Source organism: Alexandromys fortis, unplaced genomic scaffold (assembly GCF_014885135.2).
Source record: "Alexandromys fortis isolate MF-2015 unplaced genomic scaffold, M_Fortis_MF-2015_v1.1 scaffold_14, whole genome shotgun sequence".
Lineage (NCBI taxonomy): Eukaryota > Metazoa > Chordata > Mammalia > Rodentia > Cricetidae > Alexandromys > Alexandromys fortis.
The window spans coordinates 15286975-15304081 of NW_026067910.1; the positions used below are offsets into that span (position 1 = coordinate 15286975).

The following is a 17107-nucleotide window of genomic DNA, read 5'->3' on the forward strand; positions in this document are numbered from 1 at the left end:
GAGAGAAAAGAAAAAGGTTGAAACCCTTAAAATAAAAAAAGAAAGAAAGAGAACAGTTGAGTATGGTAGCATACACCTTTAATCCCAAAGCTTGGGAGGGGGAAGTGGTGCGGGATAATCATCTGTATTCAGGGAGGGGAAAGACTCCAATAGTTTCCTTGCTATGGTTTCATAGGCAAAATGAAAAAGAAATAAAGGTGATAAATTGTCTTAAGGATACTGAATCTTGTCTACTTTCTTGCTTCTTCCCAAGATAACAAAATAAGATCACTGGTGACACAATTTTAAATCCCCTTCCCTGTTCTGTTTCTGGGCAAGTGGCCCACAGAGGACATGTGAGAGCAGCTGAAGGGGGTCAAAATAAGTGTTTTCCTGATGATGATTTTTTTCTTAACATGCTATTGTCCATGTCTTCCTTAGTCATTTCTAAATAGTTTGCTAAATAAAATTAGTTACCTTTAAATGATTAGAACACTGAATGTCACAGATAAATATTTCCAAATATTTATTTCACACTTTGGTAGGATATGGCATTCTGTGATTTTAAAATGTATTCCCACTACTCAAAGAAGGTATGGTATTAATCTTGCTTCTCAAAATAATTAAGGTGAAAAATATAACTCATATTTTTCTATCAGATAATACAATTATCAAACTTCAAATCAACACTACACCTCTAAAAATTAGACTTGCTAAGAATCTCTGGAGGTGCAACCTCAAATCCTTTTCAAAACAATTCATATTTCACTGACAGTTTCCAATTTTCAATTCTAGCCCATTTTATAATTCCAAGAAATGAAAAGTAGCCAGTGTTCAGCTGAGTTATGCGATTCTCAAGGCACTTTCTACTAACAAAGAGTCAGTCTCTTACATCCATAAGAGCAGCATTGATGTAGTTACTGCTCTCCCCGTCGATTGTAATTAAAAAAGGCAGACATCTGTCAGGTGGGAGCATGTCCATGAAACGGTTCTTGTCATGGTTCCTTGGCAGGCAGGCGATGCTGCAGTCTTCAGCTTGAAGTCGAGGGGTGACAGAATTCAGAGTCTGAAAAGAAAAGGGAACCCAGGTTTTAAAACAGAGACCCACTGAATAGCATAGCGCAGACCCACAAAGTATTTGGGAAGCCAAGTGGAAGGTGAAGGGTTTGTGAAAAACAACGGCAGTTGCCTCTGTGATGGGCTGATGGACTTTTAGTTAAGTGAACAAAGCCTGTGAAGGGAGGCAGTCATGAGACACATTTTATTCATGTGTCTCTTCTCAAAAGGAAAGAACACCTAAACTACACAGCTATCCACAAAACACACTGCCCAGACAAAGAAAATACAAGGGCCATCCACGAAGGTAATGATGGGCTTCAAACGGAAAGCGACCATCTGCAGTCACATTTTGTCATGCCAGAACACTACACCAAGAATCTAAGGAGCAGTTTCCCAGGGCTACGTGTGAACTCATTTTCTTCCATGTTGAAGGTTGTATAAAAGCAGTGAATACACTGGAGCTAAGACAATGTTTAGTGCAAATCTCAGCCATTATTATTAATATGCTGATCTCACATTGAGCATGCCATTAAAGGCCAAAATAGTAAGGCTGTATGGAGGAAAGAAAGAAGTTATAAACACAAAAATCATAACCAGATTTGACTGTTATAATATCTTTTTCTCATACCCTTTTCAGAATATGAATTCATTTGCCCTTCAGGATATCAGTGCAAATGAATGCATAACATACATAATGAAAGACAAAAATGTCATATTATCATTGCAGAAGGGTCAAAGGTTATATATTTGACCTGAAGGACATTTTCTAAAAGAGTTATTAGTGCCCAGGACAAACTGGAAAAGTTTTAATAGAAACCTTAGAAACAGTCAATACCTGAAATTCATCTTTGAGATGGGAGGAGTTAGTTTGCGAGTCTATTCTAATCATATCAAAATATGCAGCTTTAAATTCACAGACAGGGATGGCAGTCTCTCCACATAAGCAAGCTTCTAAAATGGCATCATGAATAAAAATGTACTGCTCCTATCAAAAGAAAAAAAAAGAGACAATTTCATACTAGTTTAGCAATGCTTAGTTTACAGGAGATAGAGAATATACCGAAAGGGCACTATTATTGAAGATATCGGTTACTCTATGATTTGATGAGTCAATATTGATTATATTGTAAGAAATACAGTAAATTCCATTTGGTAAATGGTGGGAACAAAAGGAAAATAAAGACAGACTAAGAATGAGACCATCTACCTCTGTCTGAACCATATTGATGCGGCGCGATCGTAAGGCTTTGACACAGTTGTAGATGTCAACCACACCCTCTCTTTCAGCCATGTCCAGCATGATGTCAATCACAATGTAGCATCCTGTGCGCCCAGCACCAGCGCTGAGAAAATGAGAAAAATATGAGAAGCATGTTTCTTTTCGTAAGCTTCAGTCTCTAGTCTACCTTGAGCTACATGAAGTCAAATTGACTTAAGAGAAAGCAAACACACAGTTTTATATGCCACCCAAAAACATACTAATGCATAAAAATGACTGTGTGTGTAATGTATGATTTGGCATGGTGTACTTAGGTCAGAACGAGAGTTGCAAATTATTTCCACATGAAAATAATGTATACATATTTTTCAAGTTACACATCTCTATCACACAGTCTTCATTTCATGAGAATTTAAATGTGATAATTTTAAGTTATTTTATAACTTCACACTCATGGGACTGAAACAGTATTGGCATCAAGCTTCAAAATTTAGCTCCACATTGAGTTTCCTTCAGGCTCCTGTATTCAGTCATCCAGCAGCAGCAGGTCTCGCTGTCCTATCTCCACTCATGTAAACACCAAGGCCACTGATCCTAGAACCTTCCGATGGGAACTGAGAGGAGCCACAGTTCACAGGAAATGCCAAAGGAAATGGCTGGAGGGAGAGAGGGATACTACCAGAGAGGAGAAAGTCCCCAAAGAGAAAGAATATTTAATAGTATCCGAAGGGAAGCTGAAATTGTTCTGTGAACTAGAGTGCGATCTCTCTCGGGTCATGGTGCTAGCCACCCTTTAAAAATTTATCCTACATACTTACTTCAGTACTTTCACTGTATAAATGTTTTGCCTGTATGTATGTTTACCATGTGCATGCCTGATGCCTGTGGACATGAGAAGAGGGCGTGGGACTTCTGGGACTGGAGTTACAGACAGTTAGTTGTGATCTGCCACACATGGCTTTTGAGAATTGAAACCGAGTGCTCTGCAAGAGCAGCCAGTGCTCCTAACTACTGAGCCAACACTAACCTGATAGCCTCTCTGCTGTTTCATTTCTAAGCACAAACACATGCTTTCAAACAGAATCATAATATGATGATTTTCCTCTTTGGAAAGATTACCGGCAATAAAATAGAGAACACAACTGAGGGGTGGTGAGGGGCAGGGGAAGAGGGTGAAGGATTCTCTACCCAGCCAGTTTCTTCATTTCTCTACATACAAAGATGACACCTGGGTTCGGTCCTCAGCTTCAGAAAAAAAAGAAAAAAAGACAAAATAACAAAGATGACACCATGAAAAGGAAAATGTCATCTCTGGTTCTGGGACCTGGAAAATCCAGAGCCCTTTCGAAGCAAGCAATTCAAGAAAACACAAACCCCCACAATGAATCAAAGTCACCGAATTCAAACCTATTTATTCCACTTCTAAACATTCAACTGCGCTCCTGGCATTATTTCTTTGTTGGCCAAGCATGGTCATCTCGCTTACACTTGCTATTCTTTTGTGTGTTAGCCAAAGATAGTCAGGTGTCACGATTTCCCCCAATCCTGCTTCTCAATCACTGTTCCCAGCGTCTGCGGCAGGGAAATAATTGAAGAGTCCATCAGATTTCTGGAGGACTGAAAGGATGTTTTTCCTCTTTTAGATATGTTCCGAGCCTGATCCTTATGAGGTGCAGCATCCCTTACCTTTGTTTATTTTCTTTCTTTCTTTTTTAAAAGGTCATTGCGAATCTGAATTGTTTGGATTTTACAAAAGGAAAAAAAAAAGACGCTGAAGTTCAACGTGGGAAGCGGTTGGGAAGGAAGGCGTACTATCTGAGAACGGTGTGCAGCCTTCAGAGCAGCTTTTTAGAATCTGTCCTTGTTCTCCTGGCCCTATTTCAAAATGAGCCATGCCGTTTGCTTTCGTGCCTTGGATTGCTTCTCTTTTCTTTGCCCTCAAGGAAGTTTTTAATCAGAACAAATCTGGATTCAATATTCATGTTTTTGGCAAATATTTGCTGAATCGCAGCAATGTGCCTTTTAAGGTCCTCTGATGGATACTGATTTGTTTGTTGGTTTTTAAAGTTACACACCTGTTTTATAGCCCCAATTCTTGCAATTTAGGCCATTTAGTAATTTCAAATTCAGCTTTAAAAGCTGGGATTCTAGTGAGAATTAAGTGGACTGGAAAAAAAGATCTCTATTCTAACTTACCATTCTTTACAGTACGGAATTTTCAAAAGTGATAAAACTGGCCAACACAGGCGTAGCCACTAAGAGGCACTTTCCACACTTGTACCTGAGAACAACACTGTACCGGGATGGTTGTGTTCCTGGCTTATGTCCTACCCGAGGCCAGTTTTTATTTCTGCTTCCCATTATGTGTAGTACAGGCAAACATGAGCCTCGTCAGCAACATCGAGCTGTCAGGCTGGCGAGCCCTGTCTGGATGGTCACTTGAAGCTGGGAGCATCACTCACCTGCAGTGCACAACGATGGGCCCAGCACTAGGAGGGTTGGACAGCTTGACTCTCCTAATGAAGGAGAGAAGCCCCGTGGCGTGGTATGGAACACCATGGTCAGGCCAGCCAGTGAAGTGGAACTGTTTGACTTCACGGATTTCGTTATAGCCCCTCTGTGCAAAGTTAGAAAACAGAGCCTTAGAAAGGATCCAGAGAAAGTAATCAAATTCACTAAATCTGAGTGAGCATGAAAACAACATTTACCAATATTTCATTTTACTTATTTTTTTTTTAAGAAGTACTGTTCTAACATGGCTTGGGGACTTAACCTTTATCACCACAGAACTGCCAGGAAAGGAACTTAGTTCTGTTTGCTTCCCTGGGTAAATTTTTATTTGCCTTGCCAGCTTGTTTCTTACTAGGAATGACACCACATGAAATTATTGGGGGGACAAGGAAAAAATAGAAAAGCTCCCCCTGATCTGGGGCACTGAGTTCTCAAGTGGAGATTTCAATACCTTGCTTATCCATGTTGAAAATGGTTTTGAAGCATGGTTTGTAGGGATTTTCCAGGACACTGCCACACTAGATTGGTTTGTGAAAATACACACGCAGCTAAACTGTTCTCTGGGTAAATGATCTTTTCTCAGCTCTGTGAAATAATTTGGCCCACCAAGCATCATCTCTAGTAACAACACAATAAAAGAACTGAAGCGTCCACTGCTCTTTCTCTCTCCTTCCAGGTTAATCGAAGAAAACCTCATAAAGTTTCATACAAAACCGTCTCCCGTTTCATAAGAGAAACCAGAGGTTTGAGGAAGCATCGACACTGTAAATAAAATACTGAAAAATTCATTTTTAAGAATCTGTATTCCTACAAAAGAAAAAAATCTATATCAATCTAACTTTAGTGTGTGCTACCAGTGAAGATATTAATCTTACTTGTTCAATCAGGAAAGGCAAAAACATATGAACTAAATAAATCAATTTGAGAATGGCAGTTTATCTTCATAGCCTGTCTTACAGAAACCAGAGTTATCAAAACCTCAGGAGCTAGGAATCATGCCTTATAATTCTTTCCAATATTAATTCCTAGCACACTACGCTACACAAAGAAGGGATCTACAAATAACCTGACAAAAGTCATCCTGACATCACAAACATGGGAAAATCACCTTCGTTTTTGCTACTTTTCACATCCTCTATGTTAAACTACTTTGCCAGAGTGCTTCCACGGGCTGCACTCTTTTTCTTCTCCGGTGACATGCCAAAGACTGAATTTAAAAAAAAAATAATTTTTCCTATCTGGCAGTAAACATCTCACCAGGAATTCTTTCATTTAAAAACCCCTGTGTAGCTGGGGATGTAGCTCAGCAGAAGAGCACTTGCTTGATGTGCACAAGTCATGGGTTTAACCCCAAGTACTGTCAAATCCATCCATCCATACATCCATACATACATGGAATTTCTGACGAATGACCAAATGTGTGTTCTACTTCCAAAACCACTATTTTATATTATCCATAACAAAAAGTAAAAAGCTCAGACTCTAGTGGCATTCTGTTTGGAATGGAGTTAAACCTGTGAGGTGACATTAATCTGAAACATCCCAGTCTGGGACACACGTTGCCTAATCATTCAGATCTCATTTTATGACATCTGATATTAACCAAATATATTTTGTTAATTTTAATTATCTAAAAGAAAAAATCTCAACTGCAAAACCACAGTTCCATTTCAATGGTAAATTTAACAATTCTTTTTCCCTTTCCCCTCCCATCTGCTCACCATTATTTTTGAGCCAGTTTTTGAGAAATAAAATTTGCTGGACAATTGGTGTGTCTGGACCAAAATGCATGACTGTGTGTCAAAGTTTATGCATGACTTTAAGAGTAACTTTTCTGATAGTAGATGTAATTCTAGTTACCTATTCTCCATGCTTTCCAGTAAGGTACACTTGTTTACACAATGTTTGAAATTTTTCACTGTGTCTCATTTAGAATGAGTGATTTAGGTATTTTATTGATCGTTTTAAGCAACCTGACTTTAAATGTATTTTCCCTAGTTGGTGTTCCTACTTAATATATAACTTGCCTTTATGCTATTGTTATTTTTCTGAGTTTCTAATTTTGTGATATTTTGTCTATATGATTTGACTATTTCTCTACTACTCCATGTTTACAGCTATCTAGAATTTTCCAAAAATACAAATAATAATATTACATATAAATAACTTCCTAAGTATAGACTTAAGATAGGTAAATGATTCAAATGTCTAGATTTTAAGATGTTTAAGAAATTCTACAGATAAACTGCTATACTGATTTTTAGAGACCCAAAGTATTTTAACTCGGTCACTAATGAATGCAGGATCTAAGTGATCACACACAATCAATGAGGATTATTATTCTTTGTAAAATTTCTTGCTCATTTGGAAGTACAAAATGGTATAGCCATATTCATTGAACATTCTCCATAGGCAGGTTTGTAGCTGCCTGTCTTCAGAGATTTCAGTGTCTCATTTGCATTACCACTGCAAATTGATCTTACTGATATTCATAGACTTGCATGCACCTTTGTTTACACGTTTGTGTGTTTTACTATCTGTTAAGCACTTCTGCAGCATCCATGGCTCTGTACCTATGCCTCTTTTAAAAGCGCTCTCCGTCTCTCGCTTCTGTAGTACTTCACCTTAAAAGCAGCAGGTCACAACACTAGTAAAATTTATGAGTATATGAAAAGGAGATAGAACTGACAGAGGTGGGGAGAGTAATTTAGAATGCATGTTATACTATGAAAATACCAAGGAAAATTTCAATTAATGAAAATAAAACTAAACATTGATGATTAGTTTTGATGTATTCAGCTTCAGAGCCCTCCAGTGGCCACCTAACTCACATGCTAAAATCACATGGGTGCCAACTAGGCCCGAACATCTGGCTCCGTGATTCTTGTCTTCCATATTTCCTTTACCATTAATTACGTATCTCTGACATCTTATCCATAAGTCACTTCCCAGAACAGGAAAAAACTAAGGCTTAGGGCTATGGCATGACTCTGTTCTTGCAGGAACACCTTCCCATGACATAATCTCTTGCCCTCCCTTCCATCAGGTCCGCATGCCATTTTAAATGTTTTCTTCCCCATAACCCCTTTAGTTTTGTCAAACATTTCCTCTTCTACCTCAGTAATATTTCCTATTTCAATTCCCAAAGGCTACTTTATACAGTGCTCTGCAGCTATATAATATAATCTCTTGTCTACAGTTTTTCTATCTTTCCCTTCAGATGAGGACTCAAGAGTAGGGATTTTAATATATGTCCCAAGGCTCAGCTCTCAAATAAGAATTTGTAGCTTGCTAGGATTAGCGGCACATGCCTTTAATCTTAGCACTTGAAAGGCAGAGGCAGGCAAATCTCTGTGAGTCTGAGGCCAGCCTGGTCTACATAGTGAGTTCCAGGATATGCAGAGCTATGTAGCAAGACAATTCCATGAGAAAAGCTGAAACAAACAACAGCAACAACAACAACAAAACCCCAAACAACAACATCCCCTCCAAACAAAACAAAATGAATTTGTAAGCTAACGGATGGATGGGTGGATGGACTTCCTAGTAATTAAAACAAAAACTTGGAAGTGTTATTTTTTTAAAAAAACTGCAGTATTCATATTTTCGATATAAGCTTTTTAACACTTACCCTTTCCAAGGTGAATGTCCTAACGACGTATTCAGCAAGGGGTTCCATTTCTACACAGGTCACTTTGAAGTCACCATAAACCTCGGTATCATCAGGCCAATATTTATAGCATTTCACCTAACGATGAGAAGAATGCACAGGTATAGAGTTATCTGAACACATACACAGTAGCCAAGATGATACATTTGGGCCACAATTCGAACACAGCTGAGAACACACCACACAATAAACAGACTGTGTGCTTTCAAAGACTTTTACGTCTAATAGCTAAGCTATATTTCAGTACACAATTCAAGCTTGTATCACTTCCTCCAGGCATTCCTTCATAAGTGGTCTAGTCCCAAGTAGCCAGCCCTACTCTGCATATATGAGCAATACTATATGGACAGAATAGGCTGTATAAAAAATGTAACAATAACAATAAAGAAGAGATTGTGAATTTGGGGGTAGGATATGAGGAAGGAGTTAGAGGAGGCAGGGGAGTGGTCGTGAATAAAGTTTCCAAAAATTATCTTTGAAAGATTAAATGTTATTTTATTACCCAATGAGACACCAAATATTTTCATTCATTGAAAGTTCACTTAGGAGCATTCAATTGAAATGTTCTGAGTAAAATTTATTCATTTATTTTTACATCCAAACCTCATTTCCCCCTCTCATATTTTTTCTCCTTTTCCCTCCTTCCCCTCAGTCCCTCTTCCCCCAATCCATTCCTCTGCTGTTTCTGTATAGTAAAGAGCAGGCCTTCCATGTATGTCAGCAAAGCATGGCATATCAAGTGGAGGAAGGGCTAAGCTCTTCACCTTGTATTATGTCTGTGCAAGGTAACCCAGTATGAGGAACGGGTTACCAAAAGCCAGCCAAAGCATTAGGGACAGTGCCCCCACAACTAGGGTTCCCAAAAGCAGACCAAGATATACAACTGGCATGGATGTAGAGGGCTAGGTCTGTTCTATGCAAAATTCTTGGCTGTTGGCCTAGACTCTATGAGCTCCTATGAGCCTAGGTTGCTGCTTCTGTGGGTTTCCTGGTGATGTCCTTCTAGCACGATGCAATGCTTGGCTGTGTGTGGGTCTCTGCACCTGTTTCCATCAGTTACTGGATGAAGGTTATCTGATGGCAACAGGAATTGTCACCAACCTGTCCTTCAGACTGGTGTGGACTGTCATATGAAGTATTCTTAAACTACTGGATAGTATTCTCTAAGTGAGTTGATTATTGCTTTTCAAGAATACCCATAAAAGTAAAAAAAAATTAACATAGTTTTCTCTTACCCGGCCAACCTCCACTAAATTAGTCACCATCACAATACAGGCAGACTGTTCTTGCCACACCATCCTCCAGAAATCATAGACGGTCTCATGAACTGGGCCTATAAACAAATTATTTTTAAGATTGTGTTATCAGAAACATAGTTAATAAAAAGTTTAGATAATGTGAAAGGTACGGTTATGTGATACAGGCTAAAAAAAAAAGATAAAAGTCTAATTCAGAGCACCACGAGAACCAGAACCACTTAATTTCAGTTCATACCAGAATATATAATACATGAAACATCGTAGCATGAACACGCTTTTCCTCAGTTTTCTTCTGTACTTAGCAATGCATAAGAAGGTACCACTACTTTCTAGGGTGTTTATATCTGTCCCTATAGTATTCCACTGTCCATGTACATGTATGTGGATACAGAACAAACTTTCTGGACACTTGGAAGAGGAGCAGCTCAAATTGCTAGATTCAATAAATGGCCAACATTTATGAAGAGTGCATGAGTAAAATTAAATGCCATGTCCTTACTTCCCATTATTACTATTAGTATTATTCTGCATGATTATCTAACTGCAAAGGCATATGCTGGGCTGTCATTCACTCAGAACCACAAAACTGGTGTACGGGTCAGCACAATAGTGCATATCTCCAACTGTAAAGAATCCTTGTTCAATTAAACCCAGTGAAGAAAACAAAAGGGAAAATCTGGACAAAATGACCTCAGCTAAAAGAGCAAATTGCAGGAACTAGATTTAGCTCCCTGGTAGCATTGACCTAGCAGGCACAAGGCCCTGGGCTATGTAATCAACACTGAAGGAAGAGATGAACAAAGCAAAGCTAAACACAACAAAAACCCAGGAAAAGAATAAACATGGCTTTGGTCATGCTCGGTCTTCTTGGATGGCCAGGAGACATTTTGAGGAGATTACAGGTTTGTGTGCTTGTTTTGATACTTTCGTTTCCTAGGGCACCATGATATGATCAACCTTCTTCGTTTTTATTTTCCATAAGCAACAGACTTTATACATTCCCTTAGGTCTATATTTTATTCAGTCTTGATTTGTCAAAAATTGCCAGATGACAGTATATCGCATCATAATTATTGGTCTGTGTCTTACTGCTTTGCAGACTGACAGAATTGGCTGCAAGATGACAGTCACCCAAGGCACGAAGAACAACTCACTTCCTATTCATCAAAAATAAGCAGTTCCTCTTCCAAGCACTACCGACTAGTGTGTTGTGATATCTGACCATCAAAGACCAAATCACAGACATAATCGGAGGATTTTAATTTAAAAAAGACTCAAAATCAAGTTTTTCTAAATTATGAAGAAGTATTTATACTACACAATTTAGGAAGAGCCTAATTTTTTCAAAAGATAAAATTACAGAATAAAATTCCTTACTGGATAATAAGAAAAATAAATATAATATTCAATATAAATAATTATAAATGCAGTATTTAACAGGCAAAGTTTTACCTTGAGTTGCAATGTAGTGGCTTGGTCTCTGGTAGCCCTAAAGTAGGAAAGCAAATTGGTTATCATTTTAAATAGCTGTCAGAAATAAATAAATGAAGGCATAAAAAAGGGGAAGACAACCACTTGTCAAAATAAGATTGCAATAAAAAGACCAGACTGAGTAGCGAACACAGAGTTCACTTCTCAAACCTACGTTATGTAAAAGGAAACAGAAAACAAGGCCTAATTATACTAAGGGCTCTGATTAGAATTTAAATCATATAATTGAATTTTGTTTGTCACAGAATAACCTCAGAGGTGGAGTTCAGTTTCACTGAAATGTTTATGCCTTCATATAAATTTTAAATCACTTGGTAAGATTCTGCTCAAAAACATTAATTCTTATTGTATCATCCAAAAGTACAACACACTGCATTACAAATGGACAAGGACATATTAGAACCAGAAAAAAAAAGGAAAGAAAGAAAAGAAACAGATCATTCCAATGTTAGAGCTGGACAATGCATGTGTGCTCAAATCAAAGTCCTGCCGAAATTAATTTTTATTCGTTCTGTAACATGTTCAGGAATATGTAGGCACTATTTTGTGTGTACTGATAATGAAATTTACACACACATATATAGGGAAAAACAATTTAAAACTGCACTTTTTCTTGAACAAAAATTTTAGTGCTTACTTTTCGGTGTACACATGCTGTGCATAAACATTTAATAAATTGTTTCCATGGGTTCTTCCTGATAAAGAATGATTTGTGTGTTAGGTGCTCCTAATGGGTCAACTTGCCAGAGATGTGTTAAAAAATACTGATGGCATGATAGGGTTAAGTTGTAAATTTGCTTGCTTTCACCTAAGGCTATAGTAAGAATCTGTTAAGATGTGTGCATATTTGGTATGGTCAGCTCTGAACATACACAGTGAAATGTGAAAGACAGTCTCTGACCTAAGAAGGAACACAGTGTGTACCACACTGTTGCAAATACTGAAAATTAAAATTATTATTATTAATATTTTCAGACAGGTTCTCACTAACCCTGGCTGGCCTGGAACTCACTATATAGCAGGCTGGCCTCTAACTCACAGAAATCCACCTGCATCAGACTACGAGATGCTGGAATTAAAGGCGAGCATCATCACGCCCAGTTGACTTTGATTTCTGAGTAAGTTGATACAGCATCATGTTTTTTCATAAGCATTTCATGCTCTGTTTTAAATGAGATCTACCAAATGCAGATGTATTTTGCATATAACAAACAAACAAGAAAGGGAAATTATAAGATTGCACTGTATTTAGCCAAAATATACTGGGATCTTAACTGAGTTGTATAACAAATCTCATTTAGAATAAAGTCCCACCCAATGAACCATAAAATAGTATTATAGCAAGGCTCTAGTGTATATGGCAGGTTGAACTAAATAGCTAAGAACAATGACAAAGTTGTAAGAGAAATTCTGGTGACTTTTAATCTAGAGAACATGTCTGACAAAACTTAGAAATGTTATGAAATTAAAATTATGATGAAAAAAATTAACCAATACACTTATAAACTATTCTTAATACATGAAATCGATTGGCTATAGTTGTTGAAATAACTGTAAAACATGAAGTCCGTAGGGGTGGCAAATATCCTATTTGCAGAATTTAGTAGAGGTGGGCTTACATGGCATCTTTATATGAAGGCTGATAGTATGTATATGCTGCAATATTATATTCTACATTGACTTCAAATATGCATGCTATGATTCAATTCATTCAGAGCTTGGGTTTTTAATTATTAATAGCCAAAATCTGGCGAGTGCTAAAGGCATGGTAGTCACTGCACTAGAGGCGCTATCTGCATTACTTCATTACAATTCCACAGCAAACGGATAAGCCTCAAACTATCAGGATCTCAATATGCAGATGAGGAAACTGAAGCAAATCACATCCCCAAGATCTCCATGATTTTGTTATCCATGCTTATTTTATTTTATTTTATTTTATTTTATTTTATTTTATTTTATTTATGTGAGTGTTTGCCTGAATGAATGTACATGCACCATGAATGTCTTGGTATTCAACGAGGTCCTTAGAGGGTATAAGATAGTCCAGAACTGGAGTCACAGACGGTTGTGAACTCCACGTGGGAGCTGGGAACCATAGCTGGGTCATTTGCAATAAGAGCAAATGTTTTTAAATGCTGATGCCCCCATCTCTCTAGACCCTCTAGTGTAATTTTAAACCAGGTAGTAAAAAGTCAAAGAGCCAGACCTTACATATACTACAATATATTACTTCTTGGCAATAAGTTTTATTGTATTTGATAATTACTTTCACTTACATAAAGAATTTCCCTGTCCATATGTATAACCACGTTTAACAGTGCAATATGTAATGAAAGCAGACTTTAGTGGTATGATTCGATATATATATGTGTGATACATGTTTCAAGTATAATATAGAAATCATATTTGCCCTAAGAATTTTAACTTTACAAACCAATATCACACACCACAAAATAGTCTTCCTACTATTGCATTTATTTATATTTTTGATATAGGGTTTTATTTAGCCCAAACTGGCCTTGAATTCATTATGTATTTCTGGATGCCTTCACACTTCTGCCTCCACCTCCCAAGTGCTGGGATTACAGGCATGAGCCACCATGCCTGGTTTATGCAGTATTTGGGACTGAGCTCAGGGCTTCCTGAATGCTCAGCAAGCATTTTACCAACTGAGTCACATCCCTGGCCCATTCTTATCTTTTCGTATCAAAAACCAATATAAAAAAATGAAATTTCAAAACCACTAATACACATCATACTATCCAGCTTCTCACATATGCTTGGGAAGGGTAAGAATAAAAGCCAGAGACAGAAATCATCAACAAATAAAATTCAAATGCATAATAAATTGCCGAAGCCAGAAATAGCCCTGTTTTGCTACACAAGAAAGGGGAAGGAGGTCAAATAGCTCTTTACACAACGTAAAATAATTACCAAAAAAAAAAAAGAAACACAAATATACTGTATGAGACTAATTAGGTGACGCATGCAGAAACAACTAGACTAAGCATTAGTAGTAACTGTGATTAAGGGTTTTAATAGTAAAGATTTATCATAGGGTGCTGTTATGTACATATAGTGGTACTTACATCCCTGTACAGCCAAATCTACAGCCCAAACCAAAGTCAGGTGTGAAAGAAAGCACAACAGCGTCAGTAAGTACTAGGATGTAGAACAAGGAAAAGTGTACAGTTTGTTCTTTACTTTAAAGCTAGCAATCAAGTCACAGGTAATAACAGGCATCCAGCTCCCAGACGGGAGCTGATACAGTGGGCGCCCGAGGGAAACACCCTGGAAGGACACTTACATCGATGTAGTTGGCATTAATGTAATCTGAAGAAGGATCATCCTCCACGGGTTGCAGAATGACTCTGGAGTGATCATCTGAAAGGTTTAAATAATCAAATGCAAGCGTTCAAATTCCTCGGTTTGAGACAATGTCAGTGGTAAAAACTTAAGGACAAATTTGGTCTGTATAATCCACACTTGCAATACTCTGTATTATTATCAAATCAGTCCTTTGGGAGAAAAGCCAGAACTATATGGAGCTCACTACTTATACCAGTTACAATACGAACAGACATTCAATGGCTTGCCTTTCAGATTAGGAAGCTTGTAGGCAGCCTGGCACGTTCTGGACGGCTCTTCATTTGAGCCTTAGACTTGACTATAGGACTTGCGTGGCTTCTAATTTTGTTTCTCAGGAATGCTTTTTAGCTGGAGGAATTCCTTTTCCTCTGGATTTTACGGCAGAATGAGCCACATAACTAGACTGTGAATTCTGAATCTATTTTTCCTTTATTCCTTGAGATACAGGTTACGTCTGAATGTATTTTACATAGTTTAAAATGATTTCAAACCAGAGTAGACTGGCTTAAGGAAATCAGCAGGTAATTAAAAGTCACACCATCTACTCTCTTCAGTCCTCCCAAGGTTGCCCCTAGTGATGACTTGGCTTTTGCACGTCCTCCTCATGAAGACATCATCTGAAAGGATATTCTGAGCAATTAATGACTCGCGGTTACTGGGGGGTCAAGGCGGAAGGGCACGTGGAAGAAATACCCCCAGGAACCTCAACTAGGCCCAGCATGAGTGTTACACCAGTCCAAAAGTGAAAAAGAAGTTTGGCATTAACCCAATATTCTTAGACATTTGATAACAATCCCCATGGATTTATACAAAAACTTAAAGCAACAAATTTCTCAAAGGGTGAGATTGAATTTGCTGAGGGTGATGGCAATTTCAGAATCAGCTAACATTTTTTTTAATATCCTATAGATCAGTTAACAGACCAGCGTGCCACAACTCGGGTTCTCTAAACTCAAAACCATATAAGCAGCAACTCACTGTACATTTTACACATGCAATGTTTACATGAACCAGGAATTCTCAGGGAACTTACATGCGATAATGTTTCCATATCGGTTTTTTGCTCGGTTTTGATCTTTTTTGGCTACATCCCAAGATGCTGACTGACCTTCAAAGAAGCTCTGAAAAAAAAAAAAAAAGTTAGCAAGCAGACCTAATTTAATTCTGTTTCTCACAACAGGTTTATCTGCCCTACAAATTGAAATAGTGAAAGCCACATTTGTGGTGGTGGGGGCAGGGCTGCCTACAGTAGTAAATACATTTCCTGCTCAGCCCTCAGGCCTGTTTTGTGGGATGTTAGGTTGGGTAGAACTCATGTGAAAGATTGGCAGTAACTTTAGAGAAACATAGAACCTTGAAAATCTTTCAATTTTAAGATACCTATAATTTTGTGAGTTACAAGTAGAAGAGGCATCAATCTTTTTCAAAAAATTCTAAATAATAGTATACTTACAAACCTACTTTTAATGATGGCTATCTTTCAAAGGTGTGTTCATCAGCACTTATAATGGGAGTTAAAAAAATCATTCATGTATGATCTGTCATCTTTTTCTCTTTGAAGGTCATGAAGACTGGGTCTTTCATTAGGGAACAGACTTATAAAGATTCCCGATCTGTTCTCCAAGCACCTACAGACAGATGGGTTCGGTGGTGGCTTAATTATGCAGAAATTTAAAACATGGGCAGGGATCTTTTTTTTTTTTTTTTGTAGAAAAACTTAAACTTTGCTCAACACAGGAAGTAGGGTCTTCAAAGAGCCAACGTTCTTTGAAGCAGAGTACACAGAAATGTACATGAAATGAATGAATAGAACCAGCTCCGGCAGGATATTCTAATTCCTTGCTCTTATTTTGGGTGTTTCAGCACATATCTAAAGCCAGCATTCAAAATTTCAAGATAATTTTTCTCACCCCAAATAAAGTAGACAGGTGGCCCACATACAGAACGTAAAACTTAAAAGTCTTCCCTTGAAGTTGAATGTATTTTGGTTGCTCTTTGAAATAAAGTATGCCTGGCACCTTCCGCTTTAACCATGTGCGTGTTTCTGTGTGTGCAATTCTATACTGTGTGTAGGAGTATAACTCAGCTCCAGCGTCCACAGTGAAATCTTGAAGCAAGTCAAAAGGTAAAGGGAACTTTTTATTTTTGCTGTTTATTGGTATGTTTGACTTAAGTCACTTCTTTTGTAAGATAAATCCTGGTATTTTTGTCTGAGTGGGAAAGAGAAACACGCTGGGAGAAGAAATGTCCCACATCCGACTTTGTTGTTTAGATGCTGTTTACTTGGTTTGTGGTGCTCAGTTTTTCTTCCCTGCCATCCTCAGCCAACAGTTCACAAAATTAAGGGGACCATGGCAAGCAGCATATTTAACTTAACATCGCCTTTATCATTAAAGAGTGTTTAAGCAAGGAGACAGAAAAACACTCAGAATTTAAGCCAACCAGTGACAACATCCCTAATATTACAAGGGGTCTCTGGGAATCCTGTGCTTAACTTTTGAAAGGGGGAAATGTCGGAAGATTGAGCAAAGGGTTCATGATAAGACA

The 17107-nt window shown here is 37.9% G+C and overlaps 1 protein-coding gene across 1 annotated transcript in view; it reads right to left on the reverse strand.

Moving 5' to 3' along the window:
* Window positions 1-17107, reverse strand: part of Ptprk (protein tyrosine phosphatase receptor type K) — a 519914-nt gene that overhangs the window by 8750 nt on the left and 494057 nt on the right. The window contains exons 17-25 of the mRNA XM_050138244.1: window positions 15594-15681; window positions 14499-14575; window positions 11150-11186; window positions 9674-9771; window positions 8400-8516; window positions 4720-4874; window positions 2246-2381; window positions 1874-2023; window positions 872-1045 (exon numbers count right to left, since the gene is read on the reverse strand). Coding sequence (XP_049994201.1) covers window positions 872-1045; window positions 1874-2023; window positions 2246-2381; window positions 4720-4874; window positions 8400-8516; window positions 9674-9771; window positions 11150-11186; window positions 14499-14575; window positions 15594-15681 — 1032 coding nt within the window. The remainder of the gene's footprint in view (window positions 1-871; window positions 1046-1873; window positions 2024-2245; window positions 2382-4719; window positions 4875-8399; window positions 8517-9673; window positions 9772-11149; window positions 11187-14498; window positions 14576-15593; window positions 15682-17107) is intronic.